We start from the raw sequence: 19,553 nt of genomic DNA, 5'->3' as shown, positions 1-19,553 counted from the left end.
AGCGTTTCATGGGAGTTCTCATGGTAATGAAGCAGTGACGCTGGTGCGGGAGGCAGCTGACATCACCGGATGTCAGCTGCCCGCCCATATACGTCCCAGTGTGCACGCATATGGACGTTACTTGAAAGTCACTTTTATATGCGTGTACCTTCCACAAATGTCGATGGTCGGTGACCATGGTAAGATGTGGGTGTTCCCCGCAGCATGCGAACGGATATTTATACTAATCATCCATTCGCAGCCTGTGCGGGTGAGCCCGCACTGCGAGGGGGGTGACCGGCCAGACATTCGCCGGGTGGGGTTTGGTGGACTGGTGCAATTGGCTGGTACAAGGATACGATATATGTAAAATAGGTTAATATAGATTTAAAAACTTTCAATACACTTAATTTTAAAACACATAGCTGGAGTACCAAATGGTCAGCATACAGAATAGAACAGCAATACATGAGAACATGTCTGTACACAAACTTCACTGTACCACTAATGCATTAGAATACACAGGAACACACGTCCACTAACAAATACAAAAAGTGCAGGAATCTAGAGCCGTTTGTACAGTAAATAAAGCTGCAGCTATGAGGGGACAGAAGTGTAAGAATTTCATCTTGTACCCAGGTCACTACACATCGGAGCGGTCTCACACATTAAGCAAGTGAGACTCTCACATGCAATGTGCCATGATCACAGAACTCCATCACTACAGCGCATTGCTTGGGGTAGTTGGACATCACAGCTTTCTCATCAGGCAAACTCCCAACTACCCCCCTCCCCCCTACAAAGCTCTGCTGTAGGAGTCTATAGGTTACAGAATTCTCCATATTATCTAGTACAAAAGGCATTCTGCTTCCTAGAATCACTCCAAGGTCACTTGCTGTGGAAGAATGAACAGATGCGGGGAAGATGGCTGGCCTTGAATATACTGTTCATCATACACCATGACAACAGCGCAGAGATAGGGGGCCTGTAAACTCTGGGTGCTAAGACCACTGAAAAATACTCAGTACAGCTGGAAGTTGAATTGATAACGCTAAATAATAAATTTTATGCATCATAAAAAATATGAATATATTACAGTAACCACGCTATAAACCATTCACCATGAGCCAAAGGAACAGCTGCATGCAATATCAAAGCAAAAACATCAAGACGGTTATTAAACACACTATAACAATACCACTGGATTATTGGCAGGACCGCTAACGAGAAGAGAGAGAGAATTACGGAGCAAGATTCAAACGGAACTTTGGAAGCATAGTTCTGCCATGGTAATGAGTGTGGTACAAGTGTGACAAAATGTAGCCAAATATATTTGGGGCAGGGGTCATAAGGTCAAAAGCCAATAGGATGACCACTATCGGTTGACAGGCCATAGGTGGACACATGAAAAACGACGACGTACCTTAGGGCGACACGGTCGAACTGTCGACACGGAAAAGGTTGACGCATGACGTTTTTCATGTTTTTGTTGCCTGTCGACTTGGATAGTAAAGTATGAAAAGACACCTTTAAAAAAAATAAGGCTAAAAACTCATGTCGACCTTTTGACCATATCGACCTCCAGCAGGCATATTCTATTTTGAAGTGCATTTTTCCCCAAAATTGTATTGTTTTAAGATATGCAAAAATCACTTTTTTCTTTTGTTATATATGTTTTGTACCAATGTGTAAATGTTTACATATATTTATAAATTGATATTGTATAGAGGTTTACTGCCCGATATGAAGGCTAGTCAAATGATTAGGAACAAGGTGATTTTAATTGAAATTAGTACCACCTGATTAAGAGGTAGATATAAGACACACTAGAATCAAGGATAATCACACCTCCTGATGAAGTCCATCACGTGACGAAACGCGTAGAGGCGTGGTTACGTTCACAGCATCGTGCACAGACCTGTCCGGTCCCTGGTCCGAGCATATAGGCACCGACGGTGGGGAACTGAGTCCCGGCTACCTCCGTCCTCTGGCTGTGTCTAAGGACTTTTCATGTTGGGCAAGCTGTTTGCTGCTTTTTCATGTATGTGAGCTATTGATTTTACAAGTAAAAACTTTTTTCATGATCACTGATTTGGTTGCGCTACTCTCTCTCTCTTCCTACATATCGACCTAAGTTATGTCGACATTTTTCATGCTTCGCCCAATAGTGGTGAACCTATTTATTGTTAACCTACTGACCACATCCCATACATTTACAGCGCCACAGCTACTATAGCAGCAAGAACAAGGCTATACGCTGCACAGAACTGACTGATGTGCAGATATTTTAATGCTTAGACAAAGCAGCCGCATCTCCTTCCACATCTATACACACTACGCATAATCACACTGTACTGCAACATGTATAAGGGATCACTCCCAATCTCTCGCCCTCACCAGCCACAATTTCACAAGTCTTTTATTGCTTTTATTTTTTAATATCCGGAGTAGCCCATGGCTGCCCATGTTAATGTGCTGAAATGAGCACACCAGCAGGAAGACCATCCAATAATTGGTCAGCGGACCCCTGTGGATGTGACAGCATTTGGCACGATGTGCGTGACCTCTATTAGATCTCACACAGGGCTCTCTATTAAATATGGTCTCTGAAAACAAGAAATGGAATAAATGAAATACACAGGGTGCAGCGTGGATGAGCATTTACATTGTAATTGGAGATCCGCAGCTCCGTAATATGAATACGATTTTATATATCAAAGTCTATATTACTAAAGAGCTGCTGGAAAGACACCCGTTAAACGGATCGATCCTCAAACCCAGTTTTTTTTACTAGATTAAACAGTATATACAAAGTAGTTCCATCCCTTACATACAAAAGTGTGTGTAAAAGTGTTTTTCTCCCTCGCACAATCGGAAGGCAGCCATTTTAGGAGCTGAGCATCACACAGTACAATGTTTTCACAATTCGCTCTGGAATTACACCAGACTTGATTGCGATACAAAGTGCCTCATGGGAAGATGCCGCAAACCGTTGAAAGACAAATTGGAGTAGTTGTCTATAGCAACCAATCAGCTTGTGGCAATCATTTTTCGAGTACATTCTATAAAATGACAAATTGTATAAGTTGCCCATGGCAGCCTATTAGTGTCAGTCTCTAAAAAGGAATGAGACATTATCCCCTCAGTGAGGTGAACAGTGTTCAGATGAGCAGCAGTCTCAGAAATCCTGGTGCAGCCGATGACCTTGAAAGCAATGCAATATTACACAGAAGCATGCAAGCACAGGCAGAATATACAGTTAGGGCCATGGTGGGATCAAACTCGTGACCTCAGTGTTGCAAGGCAGTAATGCCGACCATTACACCGTCCATGATGCCCTTATAGTTCCATTTTGTGGTTTTTACAGTCAATGGAATAATGAGAATGCTTTATGCTTTTCCTTCTGTGGAAAAAAAGATCTGATCAACTTAATAATTTTCCACTTCCCAGAAACAGGTTCCGCAATTATTTTCCTGTTATACATAAATATACACAGTCATCCATAGAAACTAAATAAAAATGGCAAAAGATCTTTTATGGACAACGAATCATAGCATATCAAGCATTTTATATAGGAGCGCAATTTTTTTTTTTATATGACCACTGGGGTCCTGGATACAGTATATTTTTACAAAGTGCTGGTGTGTTAATGTTTGTGTAGAGAGGACTGCAAAAAAAATAAATAATACAAACTTAAAACTAATAAAAAATGCAATATATCAGAAATAAATGTAAAAATAAAAGGAAATTAATATACTGTATAATGCAAAAAAATGTAAATTGTATTAACATTTATGTATTGAAATAATATATTTTATTAAAGAAACTATATTTTGATAAAACAAAGTCTGTTCTAGGAAAAAGAAAGGAAACGCATACTTTCAGGAGCAAATTAATGATTTCAAATAAATGGAAATAGAAGATATCCCGCACACCAAAGCTGCAGCAATGAATACCAATCGGGATTACCACTCCCAGAGAATGTATGTACAAAGAAAACTGTGGTATACGCAGGTGCGCTGTCTCTCTACTGTAAACAAATATGAATCCCCTCTCGTTCTGTATGTATTTTTCCAACAGTCAGATCTCATACTGTATACAGGTAGAGTTTCCCGTATCCAGAACCGTGGTTTTTTAGAATATTTCAGATTTTTTTCCTCCCCCCTGCCCCTTTTTTCATACTTACCTAATCCCCCGATGTCCACGGCGGCCTTCAGGATCTTCTTCAGCGGTCTTCTTCAGCGGTCTCAGGAGTGCTTTGAGCGGGCGCGCCGGTGACTTGCACAATGCACCTCTGGGACCGCTGAAGACGATCCTGAAGGCCACCGTGGGACCAATGGGGCAACCAGGTAAGCATGTTAAAAAAAAATAATCCAAAAAACGTAAAAATGGAGCCTGACTGGATGGTGAGTACCAGCCACTTTATCGCTTCAACAGGATAAATAAATTTGCCCCTGAATCTCTAATGCTGGGTTGGGTACACACCAGAATGATCAGGATCGTGAGACGAACATACGATGGTCACACGATCTGCATCTGATCCCAATCTGTACCCAGTTGACGAGGTTGTTTAAAAATCCTGACTGCAGCAGGTAGGAGCTGCAAAACGACCAGCGCATCGGATCGGAATCGTATCTAAAATGCCCACTTTGCATACAATCGGTCCAGATTGTAGAAAAATTGGGGGAACTTAAGCCAAATCGTTCCTGTGTGTACCCTGCATAATAGTCAAGTTCCTTTTCCAAACAAATACAATGTGACACTATAGGCATTCTTTGTTGTTGTTTTTTTCAGACATTACACCCCTGGTGCAGAACATTATCACATCTTGTAGGTATTTCTTGTGTAACATACGCATGAAAAAAGGGAACTACAATCATAACTATATAAAAAAATAAAAAAATTGGATTATATTATTGATACAAGAAACAGAATCAACACCAAAAAAATGTAATCCTCAGACCTCTATACACTCGACATACAGGTAGCGGGTGGCAACTTGGCCCTTTGTTGTTGAAAATGTTCGAAATGCAATGCTGACGAAACCAGATGATTATTGCCTATCAGAAAATATCCTCCATTGCTGGCAGGCTTTAGCAGTAAGGGAATTGGTTAATGTACTGCATGTTCAATCATAACAGCTATAACCTTTAACTGATTTCTGTTGCTTCTCATTTATAGCACTAAAAATATTTAACGCCTACAAGAAATTTCAAATTCAAGTAAGCTGTCAAAATACAGAACCCGAATACACTGCACAGGATAACAGATCCTCCCGCACTGATCTTTTATGAGATTATTTAACATTTCAGGAGGCATATGAAGTAGAAACTAGATATTTATCGCCACTTTAATAAACACATTTTTGTATCGGAGAGATTACATTTATTACAGCAAAATCTCAGCAAAATAAAATCTGTTGACCAACTTGAAAGCAGTTAATATGAAAAGAATAATAGCAAGCTTGGCATGAAGAACAACCAGCTCTGGCTGCAAAGCAAGAAACATTCCAGACTCCCACACGGATTGTAGATTTCTGGGCTCAACCTCAAAGGAAGACGACGAGAAATCTGCTTGGAATACGGTGCTGATTGGATTTAATGCTACGTTACTTTGGGCAGTGCTCCATTAGCAGGTCAGACAGGTAATGGAAAGGACCGAAGACTAAAACTCTTCCGCCTCGGAGAGCCCAGGCTGTCTGCTTGCCAGACGAGATTTAGTTACAACATTTCTAAATGGCAATTACATCAATTGATACACTTAGGAATTTTAGAGAAAGTCAATATAATTAAGGCATAAAAATTGGTTATTGGAGACTTGTCCATGTAACGAAGAGGTAAAGATTGAGTTTATATAGCTTGCCTTGTTCTTACTTACATATTGTAGCATAGCGTAACTGAATTGAGGTTTTCTAGCCATGGGGGCAAATGCGTATGAATGCCAGTTCGCTAGCCGCTGAGGGAACTTGCATCAGGATACCACTTGAATAAATACATTGTGCATCTCACAACAAATAAGCCTTCCAGAATAATCTTTTTCATGCCGAATGCAGATTGACTAAATTAACTGGCAATTTAAACCCTGAAGGCAAGAATCGCAATTTGCTCAATATCATTTACAGTAAAAATAAAAAATATGAGAGAATGGCACTAAGTCATCCGTTTGTAGCGGAAATACCAATATTGTACAAGCAACAAAACCTTCAAGGACCATTAAATTTTATTGGGCCAAAACATCAGCCTCGCGGGAAATCCTGGTAAAATGTTCTAGTGGTGTTACATGTTTAGTAAGTCTGTCATTACACTGTGACAGAGCTCAGTAGTTATGGATTGAAATCTCTAAATCACGCAAATCAATTTCTTAAGTATTGTAATTAGTCTTTTTTGTCGGTAGGTAAGCCCTCAGATATCCGGGCTATTTCCCTTGCTGAACAGGCTAGTGGCACAGACCTAAGCTAAAATTCCTAATGAGAACACAAACCACAACTAAAATTGTTCTGTTGGTTATTCTTAATGTTACATGTACTAGTGGAGTAGTCTATTTACTGCTGAACAAAAACATCTAAAGAAAGGTATTATTTAAAGGCAGATACAACTGTAGAGGATTCCAAGAATGCCTACCTAGATCCTTACGTATTTGGAACCTTTTACCACTAAGCCATGGCCCGGGTTATTGCGGTTGGGGAAAAGGGGAATAAGTAAGCCATTATTTACTCCCATTTATTTCAACAGGATCCCCACATAACTCTACTCTGTACAGTAAATATTAACTCATTAATACCAGCCTATTCCCCATCAAGTTAAAGTCTAAATCATTGTTCTCAAAACAAGATTTTCCATCAGGTCATGTTAAGATTTCTGCCTGTGGAACCTAGTGGGATACTTACTGACCCGGCAGAACAGATTAAGGGGGTTATTCAGAACTGAACGCCACCACCCCTCCAGAGTAAAAGGATGTCCTGTGCAAGGTGGCAAAAGGCCTGCAGAAATATAGCAGATCGGCAAATAGCTGCAAATCCATTCACAACTCACTCACCAGCTAATGATTTCCAACTGTGTGAAGTCTGTGCATAACCCAGAATCGGTGAGATAGAATCAGGCTGATCGAGGCCGGGAGCAGACGTCTAAATAACCCAGTAAGTCACCTGTGCATGATTTAGGAAGTCCCCCAAAACAAGAAAATTTTGGTGGTACATAAGTTACCACAGGCACAATTGGGTCTATATTTGGGAGTAGATAATTCATGTAACAACATTGAACATGGGATGAAACTCTACATATCGGACCTTATTTCACTTTACACTCCCTCCAGCTCTCTTCGCTCCACAAACGCATGCTACCTCTCCTGCCAAGTGGTTACTTCCTCCCATTCCTGTGTCCTAGATTTTGGCCGTTATGGCACCTTATCTCTGGAATGGTCTAACTGTCGCTACAAAAACAGGCTCTCAAAACCCAATTCTTCCTATACCCAGACATCTTTCATCCTAACCATCGGTTTATGCTCACTTCTACCCCTTCTGCATCTCTCCCATCTGTCTGACCCTCCCCTTTAGAATGTAAGCTCTCACGAGCAGGGCCCGCTCTACTCATGTGCTTTTCTTAGTATAGATCTCTGCTGACCTAATCATTGTTTCAGTGCATTGTCCCCTGATGCAAATGTCTTTATTTACCACGTACTTTACCTAAACGGTCTTGTATCGTAATTTGTTATTTAAATGTTGTTGTTTTTTTTGCTCATTTATGTATTGTTCGGTGCTGCAGAATCCTTGTGGCGTTAGAACTATTATAATAATAATAATAATAATAATAATAATAATAATAATAATAATAATAACCCAACAGGAAAAGCCTATAATTATAATTAGCAACTGTGGAATGCCTGCCTAGAGTTGTTACCAGAGTAGAAGTTCATGCGGAAGGGGGGGGGGGTGAGAGTCAAGGCGAGAAATGATTCTGTCCTGGACACTAAAGCATCCATACAGAGTGTGAGCAATAACCACTCACGCCAATTTAAAGTGCAGTTCTGCAAAAAAAAAAAAAAAAACAGAACTATGCTCTATCCCCATAATTAATTGAGTAGTAAAAGGCTGGGCAGGCATCCAATCAGAGCTCTAGACACAACATGTACCAGCGCTGAAAATCATTGACCACTAATAAAGTTTGTGAGGTTAGTAGGTCAAGTGGTGCCAAACACAGATCTTGGTAGATCTGGAGACGGGAGGAATAATGACGTTATATTGCATTTATAATTATGCTTTAAAGTTATGTGTAATTAAACTGAAGTTAGAATCATGATAGCTACTGTAACAGCGGAAGAGAAGGGATGTTAGTGTTTATTTTAAAATAATAATTTGAACCTTAGCAGTCCATTATACAGCCAGCACAGGCGCTAAAGAGACCCAGGGGGAGATGTAGCAAACCTATTAGTGATAAAGTGGACGGGATTTGGTCATACCTTACCATCCACTAGGACGTGGAAAGAGAATACAATAGTGTGCCGAGTGCTCGAAGCATGTACTTGGTACACTGATACAGTGTCCATGTCGACTTACGTCGACATTTGGGATTAAGAAAGTGAAAACCTCATGTCGCCCTTTTCACAATCGACTTAATGCTTGTGTCCACCTTCCAACCTTAGGCGCCTCGACCCATTTCATGGGCCAACCTAACCCCTGTCGACCTTCATACTGTAACTCTATGACCCATACAGAAGTGGACACATGCTGTCCACGCCAATCACTCTGCTTCTGTCCTTTTATAGACCGTTAGATAACTGATAGCTACAAGCAGATTGCTATGGCGACTTTGACTCATTCTCTCTCCCACAGGTTTGTTGCATTCTCCCCTCCCCACCCCTTCAGTTTTGACATTCATACGCTTTAGCGTCGATACATAAAACAGCATATGTATACGGGTGGGAGGGGGGGAAAAAAAAAAACCTGTGTCGGTACATACATTAAATAATATTATAGGTATACACAAATTCATCACCTACAAACAGCTCTAACTGTGTGGGGTTTATATGTTCTCCCTGTGCTTGCATGGACAGACTACAGTTCTTATTTGCAATCACATTCTATGTATCCAAGGACAGGGAAAATAAATGTAGTAAATTGTATGTAATGTATGGATTTTAAATATTTCTGTGACATGTTTTATTACATGGCGAGAACGTTTATATGGCATTCCAGGCCTGCCAGAGCATTGGCAAAGGCCATAGGGTCATGTGCCTGGCATCCCTGAAACTAGATTGTCAGTTATACCCCTTTTATACCTCCGCATAGCCCCCTGGTCTTTGGCGGGTCAGAGGCGGTGTAAATGGGACACGCTGTGTCCATTTACATGGGACTTGTACCAAAGTCCTGACCTGGGTAGAACACGGCTAGGACCTGGGTAGAGGGCGGTGTAAATACGCCGGGTTATCAGACCCAGCTCCCATTTACATCAATGGGGGACTTGCAACCTGCGGACCGCAACGTCCGCAGGTTGGACGGGGGGCACAGAAAGCCTGCGCTGCCGTTTGCTATACCCTGCCTGTGTGCGGCATCCATTCACCTCCCAGATGACGGCTGGGGGAGTGCACGGGGGCTGGGGGCAAGGCGATCAGTGGTCCCAGTGGGGATGACCGCGGCCCTGGCGCTTGGAGATGATGTCAAAGTGGAGAGCGATAAAAAATTTTTTTAACCCAGCCTGTATTATGACAGTTCGGAGCCGATTGGCTGGTAGTTTATCACTTTCCGCTTTATCACTTTGTACAGCTTGGGGCATCTGGTCCATATACTGAAACAGTAGGAAAAGAGTACACCCACACTTTGTTAGTCATTAAAGCCCTCTGTAAAATGCATTTATGTACATGCTAATCTGCCTTGGTCCACTGCTTACAATTGAAACGCCGGCCCAGGCGATTCAGTGGACACCGTATTATGTGCAATATTCAGAATACAGAAGTAATTAGTCCTACAGTCTCCTAGCAATCCGAAGTGAATAGGGGGTTGGGGTTGTATAAATAGTGGCTATAATGGCGAAGCTCCTATTAGTTTAAGGGCTGTATAATGCAGATTAAACACGATTTAGAAGGATCTAACGGAAAGCAGAGGGCTCTTTCTCTCTGTGCAAGGCTTAAAGCACCCAGCATCTCCAACAGGTAGCTATTGTACGGAGAGTGCTTTGCAGCCAACCGCTTCAGGCTACATAGGTAATTACCATCCGAGTCGATGTGGAGGGAGGCGGGGAGGTCCAGAAATATTGGAAAATGAAAATGTGCTGCTTTTTATTAAAGAAGCAGAAGTTATTAGTAACTGCTGACTGAAGACAGATTTATCAGGGTAGGGACAACAAAGCAAAAAGAGACACTTGGCTGGGTAATAGGCAGGCGATCATTACAGTTACAGAGGTCTCTTGGGATAATATTTAATTTGCATGTGGAACAGCTCAAATAGGTGTAACACTGCTTGCACATGTCAGAGAAGAATGAACGGATCAGAGGTCAGCCTGTAGATTTACCACTATTGTTAAACAACACTCGTCACCATGCTTGCTTAGGATGATAAGAGCTGTACAGTAAATCAGCCCTAGGAGCAGGGCATCGGGTTCATGGCTTTTAAGGAAATGCTGGATGAAGAAAGAAGCTTATGGCATGGGGTAGATGTAGAAATGAGTGCTGCGATAACATGCAGAAGTACCAAAATGCCTGACCAATACATGGCCTGTAATATAGGTCTTTGTCTTCTGTATAGATCGATTGGATAAACTCTGGCACGCAATGAGTGATTGCCTGGTGGAGAAGTGTTGTCACAGTGTCAGTCGGACTCCTTGCTGCATTGTATCGTGCACAGTGGAGACGTCCAATCAGAGAGCCCTTCTGCTTGCGGTCATCATGTCACCCCAGAAAACTCTTGATTTTCACACAAAAGAAATCACCTCCCATCTAAGCTGCAAACTGCGCCACTTCCTCCCCCCCCCCCCCCCAATCAGAGCAGGCAATGTTACGGACACCCCCAGTGCGATCACTAGCAGCTACCTGCTGACAGCCATCAGTGGAGGCCTGTTCTTCTGTATTCTGCAGCCATCCAAGCAGCAAAGTGTTGATAGACTGGTGCTTGGCAGGTCTCAGAGAAGAGACATGTCAATTGAGGAACTCTGCGGGTCTCCGAACAAAGGGATTAAAAAGACAAACTCTTCAAGGTCATCGACAAGGGACAAAAATCGATGTTGAAATCTATTGTCATTTTATATGAAATGGAAACACACAATCATAAATAAAATACAGTATTTAAATATACCATGAAGGGACGTATCCCAACATTCTCTGCAGCTCCAGTGGCGAAAAGGTTAATGAAATCTGGTCAGTAGTTCCATAGCCATATCCAGAGTAATGTACTAGGACTCCAGTAGGAAGAGAGGTAACCAAGGAGAAAAGAGAAAAGGTGGGTTTGCAAAGTGTAGGTATCCGTCGGGGGGGATATAACAGAGCGATGAGTATCTGTAAGACTTACAGGGTTAATATAGAAAACCGGTCTCAAGCTGAGAAGAGGTTAACGAAGTTGTGAAAAAAAAAAAAAAAAAAACAGAGCGAGCGACCTCCCCCCCCCTCCCCTGAGTAAGCAATCAGCGATCTTATGCACATTATATGCAGCCGGGAGGGAATGGAGGGAGGGGGGCTTACAGAGATGGAATCTATGACCCCACTGACACATTTCAAGCGTGTTTTAAATGGTAGCAAATAACTGCTTTATAGAAAACTGTATTTTTTTTGTTCCATGGAAAGAAAAAAAAAAAAAAAAAGAGGAAGGATGAGAAGGAAAGGGGAGCAGGGAGAGGGGGAGGGGTGGCTGTGCGAGTGAGTGGAAGCGATAATGTACAAATCGCTAATCCTACAGCAGCACCTGCCAAGCCCATCACATCTTATGTCTTTATAGAAGGCATCATATTAATGCAACGGGTGGCCGTTTTCAGGACCGCAAAATCTAGGAAGCTGGTGACCCAAGGAACAAAATGATCTCCTGTGATATCACACAAGACCCTGCTAGGAGAATGTAACATAAGTGAATATATGCGAGCGCGCACATGGAAATGTCCACACAATGGACTGATAAAGACAGACACACATGCGAGCACCGCAGGAAAACTGAAGATAGATCCCTAATAGTTTTACATTTATTCTAATGGAGATACTTATCCACAGCATATGGTGCAGTCACTCACAGAAGTACACTGGGGTTTGATCAGCCAATGTATTCCTGATCTGCCTTCAGCATCAGATTATCCTCAGAGCGCTAGCTGCAGGACCGGGGAGTGGGGACAAGCGTAGAATATGCCTCACCGGACTAAAGGACTGAAAGCTGGGGGCCTTTACTTATTGGGGCCTTTGCCAATCCAACCGTTCAACGGATTGTGTGCCCACACATCTCATATTCATCTACACATTTTTATTAAACTCTGATCTTCCCGACCAAGAATCGGTGGCAGTGTTTCCAGTTGACCCAAAGACCACCTGCTACTGTAGAAAAAAAAAAATATTGGCTATTTTAGTACAATTTTGTTTTCTTTCTTTTTTTTTATATTGTTTTTATTGCATATTATGAAGTGCAGTAACAAAATTGATCAGCGAACAACATTATATCATGCATACATTTTCAATTTTTCTTTCCATAAAGTCAGCAATGAGTACGTCTATGAAGTTAACATTTATATAATAAAGGATTTTAGTATTTATGAATTGTCAACAATAATAAATGTATAATAAGAATGTATAACAATATACATACAAGATACAATTTGCTTAAATATACAATAAGTCAATAATGGCTTGAAAATATAACTGTCGTATAAGCAATTTTTAATAAACATGGGTAAGGATTGAAACCATGGTGTGTCCATGTGTTTTTTGTTTTTTTGTTTTATTGTAATATGAGGAGAAAGAATTCAGATAATCTATCCATTTGTATACCATGGCATTCACAAGCAATGGGACAGAAAGAAGAATAAAAAAGGGAAAAAATGGAGGCCACGCGTGTCCGGAAAGACCTTTCCATGTTACTATTGAGCAATAGTTGGGTCCTGCAGAAGCAGTCTGGTCTCATACTACAGAGTCGTGTGGAAGCATTTATGGATTTGTCTTTTAGGGCAGTATTCAATGAAAAAAATTCTCTGTGCATGGCAAGAGATTTTTTCTCTCGCCATGCACTCTCCCTGTTCCGGAGCCTCCTGCTCCCACTATACAATGTATTTAAGACTCGCCGCCACTCGCGGCGAGTCTTAACCCCTGCAGCGGACGAGCGTCCGCGGCAGGGAGCTTTCAGGGAGCCGGGGGACGGAAACAGCCAGAGAGATTAAAGTCTCCCTGGCTGCTCCAGAGGAATGTGGAGGGGAGGAGGGCTCCCCGGGACCCAGGCAGCACAGGCTGCCCCCCCCCCCCCCTATAGCCAGCGGGGGACCCAGTATTCACTGCACCCGATCGTGCATATTAACGATCGGGTGCAGTGAATATATGAATATCTAATGAGCGGCTCGAGCGCTCCGGCCCCCTGCTGGCTGCACTGTGTAAAAAAAAAAAAAAAAAATTAAAAAAAAATATATTTTTTTTAAATTAAATATATATTCATGTGCTATAAGCACATGAATAACAATAACATGCCCCTTCACAGAAAAAAAACCCTGATTTTTTTACACCAAAATTAAAAAAAAAAACCTTTTAGTTTAAAAGTTCACATTCCAGCTCTCCATCAAAAGATGGAGAATTTCTACACGGAGAGAGACGGCGAATATTTCACATTGAATAGGGTGGTTCACTTTTGGAGAGCAAAATGCTCCGTCCAAGGCGAAAAAAGCAAAAATTCTCCATAAAACACAGAGAATTTTTCTCATTGAATACTGCCCTTAGTCTCCGCCAGCAATGTGTCAATATAGCTTTCCCACACCTCGAAAAAAAAATTGTATTGTTTTCCTTATGAAGGGTTGTTTCGGTCCGTTCTAGTTTGAATATTTGAATTTTTTTTTTATTTTAGTACATTTTCTTAATCCATATAATAAGCATAGACATTACCTACACCTGTTACATAGTTTATGAAAACCAAGATAGGACAGAATGTTGGTGTAAAACCCAGGCAGTAGCCAGGAAGGAACAATAGTTTTATTATAAAAAAAAAAAAAAAAAAAACAGGTACAAAATAAAATAGCATTGTGAGCACCTCACGGAATATGGACTGCAGGGCAAATGAACTTATCTGTGGCTAGAGAATAGCTATGTATGTAAGATAACATCTAATAAAAGGAAGCCCCTCAATTATGCCTCAAATTAGTCAGGTGCAAAAGCCAATTATCCCACAGATCCTGACGGTGTTGCTGCCGTTGCCGCTGGGTTCATAAAATGAAAGAAAAAAACCCACAATGCCATTTCTACAGAAAAAAGGAAATTCTGAAAGTATGGTGTGAAAATGAAAAATAATTACAATTAAAGGAGGAGGAGGGGGAACTTCAAACAGAACAGAGACGGGTAGGAAATGAGAATGCTCTTTGTAATGGTCTTTTATAGGTAATGTCAGTAATAAAGTTAAAGGACCTGGCCTAGCTACCTACCAGCGGAACAGAAAGTCATAAGTGACAATATCTCCCGAGAGACACATCAGTCACCAGTTCATAATCCAATAAGCCATCAAGATATGGAACAAAACCAGAGAGACATTATGTGCCGACTAGGTTTATCAAAATGTATTCAATTAGGATGTAAATACAGTATACGGATATATGTACAGATAAAGGCCCTTATTCAGGTCTGATCGCAGTACAAATTTGTTCTCAAAATGGGTAAAAACCATGTGCTCTGCAGGTGGGGCAGATGTTACATGTACAGAGGGAGTTCAAATTGTGTGAGTTATTTTGATTCTGTGCAGGGTAAATACTGGCTGCATTATTACACTGCAATTTAGATTTCAGTTTCAACACACCTCACTCAAATGTAACTCTCTCTGCACATGTTACATCTGCCCCATCTGCAGTGCAAATGGTTTTGCCCATTTTGAGAACAAATTTGTACTGTGATCAGGGCCAAAGTGTTCGCACCAGGGCTACCTGGATTTGTTAACCCCTTCCCGACATTTGACGTACATTTACGTCATGGTCGGGAAGCACTTCCCGACACATGGCGTAAATGTACGTCATGGATTTAAACTGTCACCGCGTCTATAGACGCGGTGACAGTTTCAACATGTCTGCTGTCCCTGACAGCAGACATGTCCGTGCATGCCCAGGGGGGGCTGCGATGCCGCCCCCCCGTCGGCGATCGCTGTGATTGGCTGTTCAGTGTGAACAGCCATTCACAGCGTTTTCCTGTGTCACCGGCGAATAACGTTCGCCGGTGACACGGGATCAGAGGTGATTGGTGCTGTAAAGTACAGCACCAATCACCGCGGGGTGTAAGGGTGACACTGGTGTCACCCCACCTCACCCCGCCCGCCCCCAAAGGCCGTGATTGGTCCGTCGGACCGACGGACCAATCACAGCCAAGGAGGGGGATTTAAACTAACGGTGACTGCACTGCAGACGCCATTCCGGTCTGGAATAGCGTGCAGTGCGGTCACCGTACCCCCCTGCCGCCATACTGACCAGAACCTTGCTCCATACTTGCTCCATACTTGCTCCATACTTACCTGATCGCTGCTTCATCACTGCTTCCTGGATCCTGTTGCTACTTGTGCCTTCCTGTGAAATTGTGCTGCTGCAGTGTACTAGCTAGATAGAGAGATAGATAGAGAGATAGAGAGAGATAGAGAGATAGAGAGAGATAGAGAGAGATAGAGAGAGATAGAGAGAGAGATAGTGTCAGAGAGTGCTATATTTTGTGCTGCTGCAGTGTGATATAGTTATAGATAGAGAGAGAGAGATAGAGAGAGAGAGATAGATAGAGAGGCCTAGTGACAGAGTGCTATATTTTGTGCTGCTGCAGTGTGATAGTTATAGAGAGATAGAGAGAGATAGAGAGAGAGAGATAGAGAGAGATAGTGACAGATTGTGCTATATATTTTTTATATAACTGACTGCTGCCCCCTCCTTTTGTGCTGATCAGTATAAATTAACTGAACAGCAACTTTTTGGGGGCGCAGGTTTTTTTTTATATATAGATATACCTGTCAGTGCTGCTGCTGCAGTGTCATAGAGTGATAGATAGTGAGAGATAGAGAGATAGAGAGAGATAGTGACAGAGAGTGATAGAGAGTGCTAAATTTTGTGTCTGCTGCCCCCGCCTTTTGTGCTGATCACTATATCTGAGGTGATCAGCAACTTTTTTGGGGGTACAGAGGTTTTTTTTTTTTTATATATACCTGTCAGTTGCACCAAAGGTTGTGCACCTGCTGCACCTCACTGGTAATCAGTGTCGCATCACTGATCACCTTTTTTTTTTGTGTGTGTGCTGTGGGGTCTTTTTTTAATTTTTTTTTTACACACACTGTGATTTTGTGGGTGTCCTGTGGCCGATGTGCGCTGATCAGTGACGTACATCACTGATCATCTTTTTCGGCACAGGGTTGATCTATTTTTTTTTTGATCAAATTCCTGTTGCCTTTGAGCGCTGTTCAGTGACAGACGTTACTGACCAACATCTGTGCTCAATTTTTGGCGCAGGACCTTTTTTTTTTTTTTTTAACCCCTTACATTTTTTATTTTTAACCCCTTCATTTTTTTTTTTTTTATTGGTATAAAGTATTTTTTTTTTTTTCTGCACTACATACACACTACACACTACATACCCCCCGGATTGAAATAAAGTTTGTACCCCCCCCTACACTATACACGTGTTGAAACATTTCACTACCAGTAACACAAAAATAAAAATGGCATCCCAAATGTCCTCCCAAATGTCCTCCCAGTCATCCAGGAGAATGTATTCAGTGGAGGAGGCATATGCCATGCTTGCTTCTGACTCTGACACAGCCAGTGATGCAAGCGGGGAATTTGAAGGATTTGCCTTAAGCTCCTCTTCCTCCTCTGGTGATGAGGGACCCCCTCAAAGACGCCCCCGTAGAGCAGCTGAGACCCCCCCCCCAATAATTGATCTCGTATGGACCCCACCACCAGACAATTTTGAGCCCCAGGTTCCTGAGTTTTTGGCCATGCCAGGAATCCAATTTGATTCCACAGGTCTCAGAGAAATTGACTTTTTCAAATTATTTTTCTCTGATGATTTTATAAATTTAATGGTGGACCAAACTAATTTATATGCCCAGCAGTTTATTGCTCAAAACCCCACGTCATCATTTGCTAGGTGGACCCCTGTAGATGCAGTAGAGATGATGACGTTTTGGGGTCTGGTGTTTCATATGGGCATAGTAAAAAAGCCAGAAATTAGGCAATATTGGAGTACAGATGTTCTGTACAGTACTCCATTTTACCGTATGGCCATGACCCGGACTCGATTTGAGACAATTCTTAAATTTATACATTACACCGATAATGCACAGTGCCCACCCAGAGATGATCCCACCTTTGACCGGCTATTCAAAGTCAGGCCGGTCATTGATCATTTCAGTGCCAAATTTGAAGAGGTGTACATCCCTGAAAAATTTATTTGTATCGACGAGTCCCTTATACATTTTAAAGGAAGGGTTAAATTCCGCCAGTACCTTCCCAGTAAGAGGGCAAGGTATGGCATAAAAATGTATAAACTGTGTGAAAGCACCTCAGGGTACACCCACAGGTTTAGGGTTTATGAAGGGAAGGATTCAAGAATTGAACCGCCAGAATGCCCCCCCTCCCTCGTAGGTGTTAGTGGGAAAATTGTCTGGGATTTAGTGCACCCCTTCCTGGATAAAGGTTATCACCTCTATGTGGATAACTTTTACACCAGCATCCCCCTGTTTAAGGCCCTTGGTTCAAGAGGTACAGCAGCTTGCGGTACTGTGCGCAAGAACCAAAGAGGCCTCCCAAAAACGCACATTGCCCAAGTAATGAGAAGGGGTGAAAGCAGGGGAATATGCAACGAAAATATGTTGTTGGTCAAATATAAGGACAAGAGGGATGTCCTTATACTGACCACAATTCACGGAGACAGTACCACCTCCATCCCTGTACGAGGTACCAGTACCCACACCTCCAAACCTAATTGTATCCTGGATTACAATAGGTACATGGGCGGAGTGGATCTTTCAGATCAGGTACTGAAGCCGTACAGTGCCCTGCGGAAAACAAAAATCTGGTACAAGAAGGTGGCCGTGTATATCATCCAGATGGCACTGTATAACGCTTACGTGCTATTCCGTTCTACCGGCCAGAGGGGGACATTTATGCACTTTCAAGAGGAAGTCATAAAGGGCCTAATATTTGGGAACCAGCAGGCAGAGGGCCCCAGTACTTCTAGTACTGGTCCCCGTATTGTACCAGGGCAGCATTTTCCTGATGAAATCCCCTCCACTGGAAAAAAGGGCAGGACACAAAAAAGGTGCAAAGTTTGCTATAAAAAGGGAATAAGAAAGCAAACTATTTTCCAGTGTGACACTTGCCCCGACAAACCCGGCCTATGTATAAAGGAGTGTTTTAAAATATACCACACATCTATGGAATATTAGGTTCATAATTTCACCGTGCTTCGGGGGTCTTGCTAATGCCACATAGCACCCACCATTCATTCCACCAGAATCTGAGCCGCAAAATCCAAAAATCACTCCTTCCCTTCTGAGTCCTGCCATGCACCCAACTGGTATTTTTTGGTCACATGTGAGGCATTGCCGTACTTGGGAGAAATTGGGGCACAGATTTTGGGGTGCTTTTTCTCCTTCATTCCTTGTGAAAATGAAAAATTTTGAGCCAGAACTGCATTTTTGTGTAAAAAAATGTAATTTTTCATGTTCACTGCCCACTTGTATCAAAATTGGTGAAACCCCTGGGGGTTTGAAATGTACACTATACCCCTAGATGAATTCCCTGAGGGGTGTAGTTTGCAAAATGGGGTCACTTGTGGGGGGGTTCCACTGTATTGGTGCTTTGGGGGTCTTGCTAATGCGACATAGCACCCACCATCATTCCACCAGAATTTGTGCTGCAAAATCCAAATATCACTCCTTCCCTTCTGAGTCCTGCCACTTTTTGGTCACACATGAGGCATTGCCGTACTCGGGAGAAATTGGGGCACAGATTTTGGGGTGCTTTGTCTCCTTCATACCTTCTGAAAATGAAAAATTTTGAGCCAGAACTGCATTTTTGTGTAAAAAAATGTAATTTTTCATTTTCACTGCCCACTTGTATCAAAATTGGTGAAACCCCTGGGGGTTTGAAATGTACACTATACCCCTAGATGAATTCCCTGAGGGGTGTACTTTGCAAAATGGGGTGACTTGTGGGGGGGTTCCACTGTATTGGTGCAACATAGCACCCACCATTCATTCCACCAAAATCTGTGCTGCAAAATCCAAAAATCACTCCTTCCCTTCTGAGTCCTGCCATGCACCCAACTGGTACTTTTTGGTCACATGTGAGGCATTGCCGTACTTGGGAGAAATTGGGGCACATATTTTGGGGTGCTTTGTCTCCTTCATACCTTGTGAAAATTAAAAATTTTGAGCCAGAACTGCATTTTTGTGTAAA

General features: G+C 42.2%; 2 protein-coding genes across 2 annotated transcripts in view; one reads left to right on the top strand and one right to left on the bottom strand.

The window, feature by feature from the left end:
- The window catches only part of STX6 (syntaxin 6), a 132,189-nt gene extending 128,276 nt beyond the window's left edge, over nucleotides 1-3,913 (top strand). Inside the window, exon 8 of the mRNA XM_083157184.1 lies at nucleotides 3,837-3,913. Within this exon, the coding sequence (XP_083013310.1) occupies nucleotides 3,837-3,898 (62 nt within the window). The 3' untranslated portion in view covers nucleotides 3,899-3,913. The remainder of the gene's footprint in view (nucleotides 1-3,836) is intronic.
- XPR1 (xenotropic and polytropic retrovirus receptor 1) overlaps nucleotides 1-19,553 on the bottom strand; it is a 123,101-nt gene that overhangs the window by 32,489 nt on the left and 71,059 nt on the right. The gene's annotated exons all lie outside the window — the stretch shown is intronic.

The sequence above is a fragment of the Crinia signifera genome, chromosome 8, assembly GCF_055691185.1.
Source record: "Crinia signifera chromosome 8, ASM5569118v1, whole genome shotgun sequence".
NCBI lineage: Eukaryota > Metazoa > Chordata > Amphibia > Anura > Myobatrachidae > Crinia > Crinia signifera.
The sequence above is the reverse complement of the archived record's forward strand: the minus strand, read 5'-3'. Positions and strand labels throughout refer to the sequence as shown.